The sequence below is a fragment of the Sapajus apella genome, unplaced genomic scaffold (genome assembly GCF_009761245.1).
Source record: "Sapajus apella isolate SASKATOON/1434 unplaced genomic scaffold, GSC_monkey_1.0 scaffold130, whole genome shotgun sequence".
NCBI classification, from domain to species: Eukaryota; Metazoa; Chordata; class Mammalia; order Primates; family Cebidae; genus Sapajus; species Sapajus apella.
Window position 1 is genome coordinate 3,638,421 of NW_022437070.1, and position 13,310 is coordinate 3,651,730.

The following is a 13,310-nucleotide window of genomic DNA, read 5'->3' on the forward strand; positions in this document are numbered from 1 at the left end:
GCAATGGCGCGATCTCGGCTCACCGCAACCTCCGCCTCCTGGGTTCAGGCAATTCTCCTGCCTCAGCCTCCTGAGCAGCTGGGATTACAGGCACGCGCCACCACGCCCAGCTAATTTTTTGTATTTTTAGTAGAGACGGGGTTTCACCATGTTGACCAAGATGGTCTCGATCTCTTGACCTCGTGATCCACCCGCCTCGGCCTCCCAAAGTGCTGGGATTACAGGCTTGAGCCACCGCGCCCGGCCTTATTTTCCATTTTCAAATGATAGACATCATAGTACTTGTGATAACACAGTGTTGTTTTGATTTGCATTTCTCTAGTGACTAATGATGTTGAGCATCTTTTCATATGCCTGTTGGTCATTTGTATATCTGAATGTTTATTCATGTGTTTTCTGCATTTTTTAATTGGATGGTTTATATTTTTGTTGTTGAGTATAAGTTTTAAAAAAAATATATTCTGAATACTAAACATCATACTGTATGGTCTTTTCACTTAACAATGTTCTTTTATGGGTACAGTTTTTAATTTTACTGAAGTCAAATTTATGTATTTCTTCTTTTGTTGCTTGCACTTATAGGTCTATCTAAAAATTTATTGCCAAAAAAAATCAAGATTTACTTTTATGGTTTCTTCTAAGTGTTTTATACATTTTGCTCTTGTATTTAGGTTGTTCCATTTTAAGTTAATTTTTAAGCACAGAGTGAGGTGATGATCCAACTTCATCATGTTGCATGTGAATATCCAGTTTTCTTACCAACATTTGTTAAGGAGACTATAGTTTTCCCATTAAACAGTTTTGTATTTTTGTTGAAAATCAAGTGGCCTTAGATGTATGGATTTTCCTTATGGACTGTCAATTCTACCAGTCATGTGGCTTCCACTCAGAAGAGGTTCACACCCCTATGATTGCATCCCCAATCAATCAGCAGCACCCATTCCCTAGCCCCCTGCCCACCAAACTATCTTTTAAAAACCCCAGCCTCCATATTTTCAGGGAGGCTGACGTCAGTAACAGTAAAACTCTGTCAATGAAAAGACTCAAACTCTGTAAAACATTTGAAGAGATTATTCTGAGCCAAACGCAAGCATCCATGGCCCATGACACAGCCCTCAGAAGAGACCACCACATATGCCCAAGGTGGTTGGGCCACAGCTAGGCTAGCACATTTCAGTGGGACATAAGACATCAAGCAATATATTTAAGGTACACATTGGTTCAGTCCAGAAAGGCAGGACAACTGGAGGCAGTGGGGGCTGGGGGTAGAGGGTGGGGTGGGGGCATGGGGGTTGGGGGTGTGTGTGGGGCTTCTATGTTATAGGCAGATTCAAAGATTTTCTGGTTGTCAACTGGTTGAAAGAGTTTATCTAAAGACCTGGAATCAACAGAAAGGAAATGTCTGGGTTAAGATAAGAGATTTTGGAGAACAAGGTTCTTATTATGCAGATGAAGTTTCCAGGTATCAGGCTTCAGAGAGAAGAGATTGTAAATTTTTCTTACCAGACTTTAAAACGTGTCAGACTCTTGTTTGATTCTCTCCTGGATCAGGAAAAATGGTCTGGAAAAGGGAAAGGAGATTTACTACAAAGTGTAGATTTTTCTCCACAAATGACAACTTTTCAGGGCTATTTCATAATAGAGCAAAGAAACATATTTAGGGTTCAAATATTTTGATTTCTTTTATCAGTCATGAGATGTTATAACAGTCAGGTTGGAAAGTAAGTCACATTAAATAAGTTTAATTAAAACCCCTCTCATGAGACTTTATGATTTGGAGGGCTTGACTCCCCAAACCCTTAGATAGGAATTTGAGCATGAAAAGAAAAAAGGGCAGAGTTCAGTCTTCACTCTGGTCTCCCATTTAGCCAGCTCTATGTGTATTAAACTCTTTCTCTATTGCAATTCCTCTGTCTTGATAAATTGGTTCTATCTGAGCAGTGGGCAAGATGAGTCCATTGGGTGGTTACTTGTCTATCTTCCTTTTATTAGAGAGAGTATTTATCCAGGATTTGAAATTTTCACTGATGCAGGGCAGTTTCTTGACTTTCCTTAGGAAATAATTCAAGAGCAAGCCAGCAGTGGAAGAAACCAGTGTTAAAGCTCAGTGACTGCTCCTTGCAGACCAAGGCTAGTCCATAGGCAGTGTGTCCAGAGTAGCAGCGTATTGGCTGTTGGCTAGGTATACTTAAACTAACTTTCCATTACATGCAAATTAAGGGGTGAATTATCAGAAGTTTCTAGAAAAGGGGTTGGTAACTCCTAGGTGTTGCCATGGCATTTATAAACTGTCATGGTACTGGTGGGAGTGTCTTATACTGACAGGTAGCAAAGGGACGTAATGGAATGAGTACATTCTATGTTCTTATACTTTAACCAAGATATTAATTTTAGACATACTCAAGCACGTCACAACTCACAGCCTATGCCCCTTCCCTATTTGGAAATATTACTACTTCTCTAAGCCTTTTTGCAAGCAACTTCCTCTTTCTATTGCTCTCCCTTGCCTTTACCTATTTAGGAAAGTTTTAAGTTATTCGCCAGTCAGGTTCAGCTTAGATTGGGCCGTCCAGCTCTAGCCAATGAAGACAGGACACAGTAGCAGGGAGAAGCTGTGTAAGGGATAAAAATTGCTTCCCTCCTTTGTTCTGGTGTGCTCTCGCCATAGCTCCATCTGCCAGGCGCACCCTTTCTGCAGAAAGTAACATTGCCTTGCTAAAACTTTTTATCTGAATGGTGATTTTTCCTTGCAGCACAGAGGAATAAGCATTCTGTTTTCTGAATAAACATTTTACTTATAACAGGGGCTTACAGGTTGCTTTCCATCACTTATGAGTTTCAGCAGGTTTCTTATCTGGTTTTAGAATCAAGCCTTGCTGGTCTGTTGCCTCAGCCCAAATTGAACATTGTTCCAACGTTTACAGCTACTCTTATGTAGTCAGCTTAACACTTTTTTTTATCCTCTCATAACAAAACTGGAAAAATATTTAGTTTCTACCTAGGAGAAAAATGAATAGCATAGCTTTCTGTATTTTTTGCATTTCATATCTTAATCCGTCACTTCCCCTTCCTCTCCTTATTGAATATTCACAGATACCTTTGGCAAATCATAAGACACCTTTACAAATTCCTGATTCTGAGAGCAATAAGTGATGTGATTCCTTAATCCGAACTGAATTTTTTCAAGATTTTATATAGGTTAGAGCCTACTCAAAACTATAATACCTTCTTCAGTATCCTGTGAATGCAAGAAAACTAAGCACAAGAAAAGTGGAGAATTTTGCTGCTTTTGTTTCATGTCCTGCTGTAAAATTGCATCTCCTTTTTTGAGCATTTTTAATCACAGATGAATCCAGATCCATATAATAAAAAGTCTTGTTGCTCAGGGCAGCTCTGGCCACCTCTTTTATTACCTCTGTTTCTAGCTCGCACATAGCATTCCTTAATATTTTCCTTTTTTTCATATTTGCAACTCTGTCACATATAAAAGGGAACAATGGCAAAAAGAAAAAGTGTTAGGGTCCCAACAAGACAGGCCCACAGACCCCACCCCTCCCATGCATTTTCCCCTGTTAAACCAAGCTGATAACAGAAACAGCCTCAGGCATTGTAAACAGGGCACCTAGATTCCAAAATGTGGTCGCACCTGGCTATCGGACCCAGAATGTTGACTCAATTAACCAGGATGTCAGCCCCTGAGAACCAAGATGCGGTTTTTGTTAGAATAGCACCCGGCTACCTGCAAATCCCGGCTACCTGCAAATCCCCCAAAGTCTGTAAGACGGGCTGCTGCCTGCCTTCACTGCCTGTGGTGAGGCAGCCTTGCAGGTTGAATAAAACTTGCTAAACCTGGTCTTGGGTCTGTCTCTCCTTTCCTTCGGTCAACATTACAAAAAGCAGGCTGAGCTCTATAAACACTGACTTAGGCTTCACCGGCTAATTCGAAAGGAAAATTTCAGGCTGGCGGGAAGTTGAGCCCTACAGAGGATTCTGGGACGTGTAGTCCAGACTTTGGTAGGTACTTCCGCTCTGGGAAAGCGCGGCTTTGTTATTTGCTCCACTGGGGAAATAAGAACCCATAACCCACTGCTCAGTGGGTTCGGTAGTACTTTGGCTACCTGAGGACGAGAACACGAAGCCCGCTTCCCTCAGGGATTCTGGGAAATTCGACTCGGCCGTGGGAGTTGAAGCAGGTATTTCCGCCAGAGGGGCAGATCAGCGGCTTCCGTTCCTCTCGGGGATGCTGGGAAGTGTAGTTCTCGAACCCCCGCCCCCTGCCCCCCCACCGCTGTCCGAGGCACTTCCGCTGCAGGACTTTGAGAGCGTGGCCTTCATTCCTTTGGTGTAGGTGAGTGAGCCTTGGGACACCGCGACCTTTTTTAACTTTTGTGGTTTGGTCGTAGGATCAGCGGGGCTCGCGGGTCAGCGGGAAAAGAAGCTGCGGTCAGCAGTGGAGGGCGGAGTTGAATGGCAGGGCAGCTGTTTGCCTTCCTCTCTCTGGAGCCGCTGCGTTTGGGGCGGTTCGGGAGTCCTCAGGTTGGAGGCGACCTGGATCGGGCGGTGTCTGAGGGTCTCCTGGGCAATCTGCGGCCCGACCCGCCTCACCTCACCTACTTCCCATAGCTCTATCGCTTCCTAGCGGTGTAACGTTGGGTGGGAACTTAATCTTGCAGTGCTTAGTTTTCTGGTCGTAGTGGAATATTGACCTTATACATTTGTTTTGACAATTAGTAATATAGAACAAGTGAAATGTGTATAGAATAGTGCAGGAATGTGGCAACATGTTGGCTGTTAATATTAAAACTATCATAATAACCTTAAAAGTATTCATTTTTCAGCAAGCACCTCTGAGTACCACTGGCTCTTCTTTCTGATCCCCTCAGGAACGGAGGTTGTTCCTGGACTATTTCTGACCTGTTTTTAAAGAAAGAGTGCATCCCTCAACAGGTGGCATCTGGAGTTATCTTGTGTGGATTTTTCAGGATCTCAGACAAGATCGTGCAATCTCCCAGCCTCCTTTCCTTCCCCTGCCCTGATTTCTGAAAGAATGCTGCGGAGAGGAGGAAGGAGAGTACCCTGGCTCCTGGCAGCAGAGCCCCACTGTGACAGGACCTAGCATTCACCCTTCTCTTCTGCTCTGAGTGGGAGAAGGTATTTCATTCATTGGCAAATGTTTCTGCTATAGAAGTGTTCCGTTATTGTTGAATAATTGGGAAAATGACATGAATATTAGTCACACTAGTTAAACACTGGGTGCTGAGTATACTCTAAGGGCTGTATAAAAATTAATACACATAACCTTCACAAAGGCCTTGTGATGTGGGTTCTGTTCACCTTCATAAAGGTGATGTGGGTATTGTGATGTGGGTTATTACACCAATTTTACAGATGGGAAATGGAGACATCCTAAGTTACTTTCCTATCTCACAGTGCTAGTAAGAACAGTGGGATTTCTGTCCTAGGCTTGGGTTCCTTACATCTGACTATCTTTGTCCCACAGTTTGAAATTCCAAATTAGAATTAGGAAATAAAATAGAAGAACAATCCACATAAATAATCATAGCAAACTGGCTGCAGAGGAGGCATTGGGATCACATTGGGGAGGGAGGTTGGAATTTTACTGTAGAGAATTTTGAAAGCAAGGTTTTTTGGACTTCTTTATAAAATTTTGAAAGAATGCTTATTTAATTTAATTTTAAGCAATATTAGTAGTTCATATTCTGATCATAGAGATGCATGTTCTCTGTACAGGATGCAGAAAATACAGAAATGTAAAATATTACAAATTTCCTTAATACCAGGATATAGATAATTATTAACATTTTAATGCATTTCTGTTTAGCAGTTTTTAATGTGTTTTCGTCTATGTTTTATGAAATTGTTATCACACTATTCATAGTGGGTCTTATTCCCTTATTTTTTTGCTGTGGAAATTTCCAAACATATCCAAATATGATGAACTCTTATGTAACAGTCATCCTGCTTCCATCCTTGCTAATCTTATTGCTTCTCCCACAAAGTTTTTTTCCCTTAAGTGTTTTAAAAGAAACCCATATATTGAGTCAGTAACGCTTAAAAACTAATAACTATCATTAATTGTGTGGGGCTTTTGTTTTGTTTTGTTTTGTTTTTGAGATGGAGTCTTGCTCTCTTTCCCAGCCTGGAGTGCAATGGTGTGATCTTGGCTCACTGCAGCCTCTGCCTCCTGGGTTGAAGCGATTCTCCAGCCTCAGAGTAGCTGGGATTATAGGTGCCTGCCACCAAGCCTGGTTAATTTTTGTATTTTTAGTAGAATTTGGGTTTCTCCATGTTGGCCAGGCTGGTCTCAAATTTGACCTCAAGTGATCTGCCCACCTCAGCCTCCCAAAGTGTTGGGATTACAGGTGTGAGCCACCATGCCAGGCCTCATTAATTGTTTATATATGAAGGCCAGGGGTGGGGAGATTATATTCATTTGCCAGAGCTGCAGTAAGAAAATACTGTAAATTGGTTGAGTTATACAGAAATGTGTTTGTTACAGTTCCGGAGGCTAGAAGTCCAAGATCAAGGTGTCACCAGTTTTGGTGTCTTGTAAGGCCTCGCTCCTCTGTATGCTTGAGCTCCCTTGCCGTATTGTATGTCAACTTTATCACCTCTTTAAATCCCCTAATTCCAAAGACGGTTATTTTCTGAGATACTGAGTGTTAGGACTTTAACATTTTGAGAGAGGCACACAATTCAGCCATAATAGATATTAACAGAAACTCTGAGGTTTTTCACTCTTGGCAGCTAGGAGAATGCCACTTATGTGAGAAAGCTGGAATGAGTTGCAATTAGGAAAAGGAAGACAATTGATTTTCGTTGCTTTTTTGGAGTTGCACTTGCCACTGGCATATAACTTTTGGTGTCTTATCTCTCCTACTAGACTTTAGGGACCTCTTTCATGGACATTATTATATTCTTCTCAGAGTACCCAGCAAGAGGTTTGCAAAGAGGAGTTATTCAATGAGTAAGTGTGATTCATGTAGCTGTCCAACAGACATCTGGATTTAGGGTATCACAGCTTACAATTAGAGAACAAAATAGAAAGATTATCCGTAGTCTTTGTCCATTATCTTACTTACATTTGGTGGGCTGTAGAATCTGTCAACTTTTTCAGAGTATTCAAAAGTTGATGTACAATTGTGAATAATATTATCAAGATCTAAAACAAACTCCCTTAAAGATAAATCGAATCACTGTTAAGGGTCAGGTTTTTTGTGTTTTTTTTTGAGACAAAGTCTTGTTCTTTTACCAAGGCTGGAGTGCAATGGTGCAATCTCGGCTCACTGTAGCCTCTCACTTGGGAGGCTGAGGCAGGAGGATTGCTTGAGTTAAGGAGTTCAAGATCAGCCTGGGCAACATAGTAAGACCTTGTCTCTATAAATAAAGTCAAAAAATTACCTGAGCATGGTGGCGCACACCTGTGGCCCCAGCTACTTGGATGCTGAGGTGGGAGGATTACTTGAGCCCAGGAGGTCAAGGCTTTAGTGAGTCATGATTGTGTCACTGTACTCCAGCCATGGCAGCAGAGCAAGACCCTGTCTCAAAAAAAAAAAAAAAAATTTTATTGGTAGAAACCATTAATGAGGACAGGTTTTATGTTACTGAATGATATGTGCTTTTCTGCATCTAAAAAATAAGGTTCTCTGAAAATATTCTTTCAACTTTTTCTCTCCTCATTTAATTTGTAAACAATCCTATGAGATTGTTAATTCTCTCATTGTTAATCTCTTCATTTTATGGATGAAAGAACTGAGGCAGAGATATTAATAATTTGTCCAGAATTTCATAGTGAATAGATAGCAGTGCCATAAATCTAGGCATTTGGCCCCAGAGGTTACTCTTACTCTGGGTATTTTCTTCTCAATGTCTACTCTCCCTAGAATCAATCATACCCTGAGAGCCACAAGGAGAAATTATGTTGGGGGTACTGTGTGTGTGGTCAGGCAGGTCGCTTGCTGCCAGAGTCTTACAGCCAAAGGGACAAGTAGTATCTGGAATCCAGCCTAGTCTCTGTTCATCAAGCCAGGCTGAGGAAGGAACACTGTTGCTATTTGATGTTAAAAACAAAAAACAAACAAACAGAAAAAAAACAGCTATGAGGGTTAGTGACATCCTTGGCTAAACTCTCATGGCTTTTTTCTCCTTCCCTCATTTTTTTCTCCTTCCCTCTTAAGACTTGGCACTTCTCCAGAAAGAGGAGGACAAGATGACAAAGTCTAAGGTGAGTTGAACCTCCCTTTCTCAATAATAACTGTCATTTCATTTCTCAAAGATAACACACACCTTGTTCTCTCTGTTAGGATGAAGGAGAACAGTAGACATGTGAGAGCCTCTTGTGTGCCAGATGCTTGCTGCTTTTTACTTTTGTGTTTTTATTGCTTTATTTTATGACTTTATAATTTGATAAATAAGCATGGAATAGAAAAGTCAGCAACAGAATAAAAATCTCTCATTTTTCTGTTTCCCTTACATAACAACTGTTTTGATTTTCCCATGTTCTCTTCCTCAGATGTATTCATAACTATGTATTTGTAAGTATTGTATAGATAAAATTTTCCAGTTATACCTTTTCTAATTAATATTATTTGCTCCACATTTTTCATGGCTACATTATAGTCCCTTGGATTGATGTACTCTGTGGTGTATATGTGAGATACCTTGTCTCCTGATTCATCAACATTTAGGTAGTTTAGAATTTTTACTGAAAACTATTACTACAGTTTTCCCACAAATAATCATTTTTTCCAAAAAGCAATTTGAAAGAGTTTTGCTATTATTTACTTCTAATGTTATAGAAACACCGTGTTGAAAAAGTAGTTTTGATATGTGGTACTTTGTATATTTTGTATGTCAATTATTCAAATATGACATTGTGCAACATGATTTAACTGCTCAGAGAAAATATTAGATATTTTCAAATAAGAAAGCTAGATTTTTCTTACCCAGGCCTGAGTTATACCCTGTGTATGTTTTATTTACTGATCTGTATTTTTTTTACTCTTATGTTAATTTATTTTATTGAAGTAATAATGTACTTAATTTTTTTTTTTAAGACAGGGTTTCACCATGTTGGTCAGGCTGGTCTTGAACTCCCGACCTCAGGTGATCCGCCTGCCTTGGCCTCCAAAGTGCTTGGATTACAGGCGTGAGCCACCACGCCCGGCCTTAATGTACTTAATTTTAAAAGTCCAGTAGTACAAGAGGACTTACCAGATACTTTTCTTACTGTATTCCTCAAACCAACTTAATGAGGAAGTACTTGGTCTCATGTGCATTTTAATTACAAAGAAACAAGATTGTAGAATTGTGGAAAGTTGCGTAGTTTCACCTAGGATACCAAAGATCCAACTGATTTAAAAAGAATCCAGGATTTTTACTTGATTGAAGAGAGAGAGGCAAAGGAAAATAATTCTCCACTCAGAGGACCTGGCCCTTTTTGTGTGGGTGCCTAGCTTGTCCCGGTTAATGGAAGATGCCTCAGATAATACTGCCCCTATTTGATTCACTCTCCAGTGACCCCTTCTCTATGATCACTGTCATTCATTTAGGGCACTTGAATGTGCAGGGCTCCAGGAATGAACAGTTTTCTTATGAAAATTTAAAACAATATGATATGCTGACTGGGCGTGGTGGCTCACACCTGTAATCCCAGCACTTTGAGAGGCCTTGAGTTCAGGAATTTGAGACCAGCCTGGCCAAACATGGTGAAAATCCGTCTCTACTAAAAATAGAAAAATTAGTTTGGTGTGGTGGTGCACACCTGTAATCCTAGCTACTAGGGAGGCTGAGGCAGGAGAATCACTTGCACCCAGGAGGCGGAGATTGCAGTGAGCTGAGATCAGGCCTGTGCACTCCAGCCTGGGCAACAGAGCAAGGCTCCATCTCAAAACAAAAACAAAATGCTAGTGATTCTTTATCATGAGTGATTTTACTCCCCCACCCCTGGCCAGGCAACATCTGGAAACATTTCTGGTACCGTAGGTCAGGGGTACTACCAGCATCTAGTAGGTAGAAGCTAAGGATGCTGCAAAACACCCCACAATGCCCTAGATACCCTCGCACAGCAGAGAACTATCCCACCCAAGATTTCAATAGTGCTGAGTTTGAGAAACATTTCTAAACACAAAGCTATACAAGAACACCAGGAAAATGTAGATGAACACCAACGTATATGCTAAAAAATAAAGACTTAAAATCATCACTAGAAATTTTACAGAGCTATAAAACTCTAAATGGGCAGCAACAGGTGAGGTACCAAAGAAAAATAAAGATGGCTAGTAAATATATGAAAATATGTTCTTACTAATTAAGTGTGGACCAAAAAACCAAGTTGTTTCTTACTGAACAGATTGCCAAAGATTTTTTAAAAATTGGTTATATTCAATGTTATCTATAATATAGAGAATCATGATACATTCTCTTGGGGGAAGGGTAAGACAGGGAAAAATTGAAAAAAATGTGTCATTGTACATGATAATTTGGAAGTTGCATATTCTTTGACATTGCAGTTTTTCACTTCTTGGAACTTACCCTAAGAAAATAGGTGGGCTAATGTCTATGCAAAAAGTTGTTCTTTACAGCATTTATTATGAAAAGGAAAAATCTCTAAAGTATAATACACTTTATATGGAGTGTTTAACTATATTAAAGTTGAGTTTTTTTTTTTTTTTTTTTTTTAAGAATCTGGCACCTTTCCCTACACATCATTTTCACTTTTCTCAGTGCTATTCCTCTTCCAGTGGACCTTTGTTGCAAGATTTAGGTGGAGTGTGTTTAATGTTGTAGGAGGCAGTGACATTCAAGGACGTGGCTGTGGTCTTCTCAGACGAGGAGCTGCGGCTGCTGGACCTTACCCAGAGGAAGCTGTACCGAGATGTGATGCTGGAGAATTTCAGGAATGTAGTCTCAGTGGGTGAGGACAGGCATTCTCTGACTGAACATTGGCTCCCTCTGGTGTCTCTCTGTCCTTGGGTATACAGGGCTTTGAAGTTCTTGAACTGGTTTTCAGTTTTCTAATCATCCATCATAAGGCATAGTTAAGGAATTTTTAAAGTCTTTTTGCCCTGGCAAAAGTGTATATTTTGTTAAAGAACTATAAATTGACGACACGACAACTATACACTTCTATCCTTTCTCAAATTGTGGTCATCTCCAATTAGTGGGTCATGATACATTTGATGAATTGTACCATTAGTTTTTTTAATGAAATAAAATGGGGTAGAAAATGTCAGAGCACTTGGCAATAACTGCACATTGCAGCAAAAACTATGTCTTGTTGCCAAGAAGACTGTGAGAGACAATGGAGAGGGCATGATGAAAACACATTTTTTCCAGTAATTTATACTCACATCTGCGTATCTTGGGTCTTTGCATGAAATATGCTTCCTCCAATGGGTCATAATAAGAAGTGTGGAAAACACTAATTTTGATGTACTAAAGATGATGAAATGAGGACAAGAATTTTTAGTAATTTTGGCCTCTGATGTATTAATTATAAAACTATGTCCTTGCCTTTTCACAGGGCATCAGTCCATACCAGATGGTCTACCCCAGTCAGGGAGAGAAGAAAAACTGTGGACGATGAAGACAGCAACCCAGAGAGGTAACTCCTCAGGTGGGGAGGAGTTGGGGCTGCTGGACTTTTTTCTGTTAGTCTTGGAGATAGTCCAAGGTTGGTAAACAAAAATATGTGACGAAGGCATAGCCTAGAACAGTTTTTTTTCCCCTGATGAATAGCTAATCTAATTCTATTTTGTTAGGTACTTTTGGATATATGTAGATCTGTATCCATTAACTCACTTAGTTTGTTCAAGATGCTAAAACAAAATACTATGGACTGGGGGACTTATAAACAACAGAAATTTATTTCTGACAGTTCTGGAGGCTGGGAAGTCCAAGTTCACAGCAGTAACAGAATCATTGTCTGCTGAGGGCCCGCTTCCTGATCCAAAGACAGTGCCTTCTTGCTGTGTCCTTACCTGGAAGGGGCAAGAAATCTCTCTCAGGCCTCTTTTCTAAGGGCACTAATCCTATCTGTGAAAAATCTTCCCTCGGGACCTAATTATCTTCCTAATGTCTTAGGAATTAGGATTTCAGCATACAAACAAGGGGGGCACACACATTGAGCCCACAGCAGCCACATCTAATTGAAAGCTTACTTTAGTTGTAATCAAACTGAATATAATTTCCCCCTTGCGGCTTTCCTGTAGCCATTAATAGTGAATCTTGCTCACTTGGTGAATAACTACTTTTTAGAATAAAGATTTTTAAAGCCACTTTTAAGGCAGGTCCCCTGTAAAAGAAAAATACTTTACAGAAGAAAAAATAATGTTTAGAGAATAGCTTTTAAGTCTTTCCCTTTAAAGATTTTCTTTGTGGCAACCATTTACCTCTTCCAAAGAGAGTACATAAAAGAATATTACTTATCATTTTAGTCATCCCTTTTGAAATATGTTATGTCTGGCAATGCCTTTGTTTTTTATAAAATTAGCCATAAGCAAGTAAATGTTATAGAAGATAGCCATTAAATAAACATATGTTAAAGAAGGTAGATTTTAGTTTTCTCTTCATTGTAATAAGGGCCTAACATCATTTTCAATCAGAAATATTATAACTTGGGCAGAATAGGGAAATTGCCCTCTTCAAATTGATACATTCTCAGGAAGACTCCCCAAAAAAGTCACATTTAAAAATGAAAACTTGTGGACAAGCATGGTGGCTCATACCTATAATTCCAGCACTTTGGGAGGCTGAGGCTGGTGGATCACCTGAGACCAGGAGTTCCAGAACAGGCTGGCCAATATGGTGAACCCCTGTCTCTACTAAAAATACAAAAATTAGCTGGGCATGGTGATGGGCGCCTGTAATCCCAGCTACTTGGGAGGCTGAAGCAGGAGAATCGCTTGAACCCAGGAGGCGGAGGTTGCAGTGAGCCTAGAGCGTGCCATTGCACTCCAGCCTCGGCATCAAGAATGAAACTCCATCTCAAAATAAATAAAGAAATAAAAATAAAAGTGAAAACGTGCAAAATACATACAGACATGACAAAACTATGTCGGCTTGAACTTAAAGGAAACACATTTATCTGTTTTCCAAGTTTCCATTATTACAACATAACTTTCTATTTGAATAATTTGTTTGATTAAGAAATTAATACCGGCCGGGCGTGGTGGCTCACGCCTGTAATCCCAGCACTTTGGGAGGCCGAGGCGGGTGGATCACGAGGTCAAGAGATCGAGACCATCCTGGTCAGCACGGTGAAACCCCGTCTCTACTAAAAAAAAAAA

The 13,310-nt window shown here is 40.2% G+C and overlaps 1 protein-coding gene across 6 annotated transcripts in view; it reads left to right on the top strand.

The window, feature by feature from the left end:
* Window positions 1–4,261: 4,261 nt before the first annotated feature.
* Window positions 4,262–13,310, top strand: part of ZNF45 (zinc finger protein 45) — a 14,734-nt gene continuing 5,685 nt past the window's right edge. Inside the window, exons 1-6 of one of the 6 annotated variants that reach the window (XM_032262770.1) lie at window positions 4,262–4,348; window positions 4,839–5,151; window positions 6,905–6,988; window positions 8,199–8,245; window positions 10,810–10,936; window positions 11,546–11,638. In XM_032262770.1, the coding sequence (XP_032118661.1) occupies window positions 6,985–6,988; window positions 8,199–8,245; window positions 10,810–10,936; window positions 11,546–11,638 (271 nt within the window). In that variant the 5' untranslated portion in view covers window positions 4,262–4,348; window positions 4,839–5,151; window positions 6,905–6,984. Of the gene's footprint in view, window positions 4,349–4,838; window positions 5,152–6,904; window positions 6,989–8,198; window positions 8,246–10,746; window positions 10,937–11,545; window positions 11,639–13,310 lie in introns of those variants that run through there. The other 5 variants (XM_032262772.1, XM_032262771.1, XM_032262775.1 and 2 more) reach the window with 5 other exon arrangements.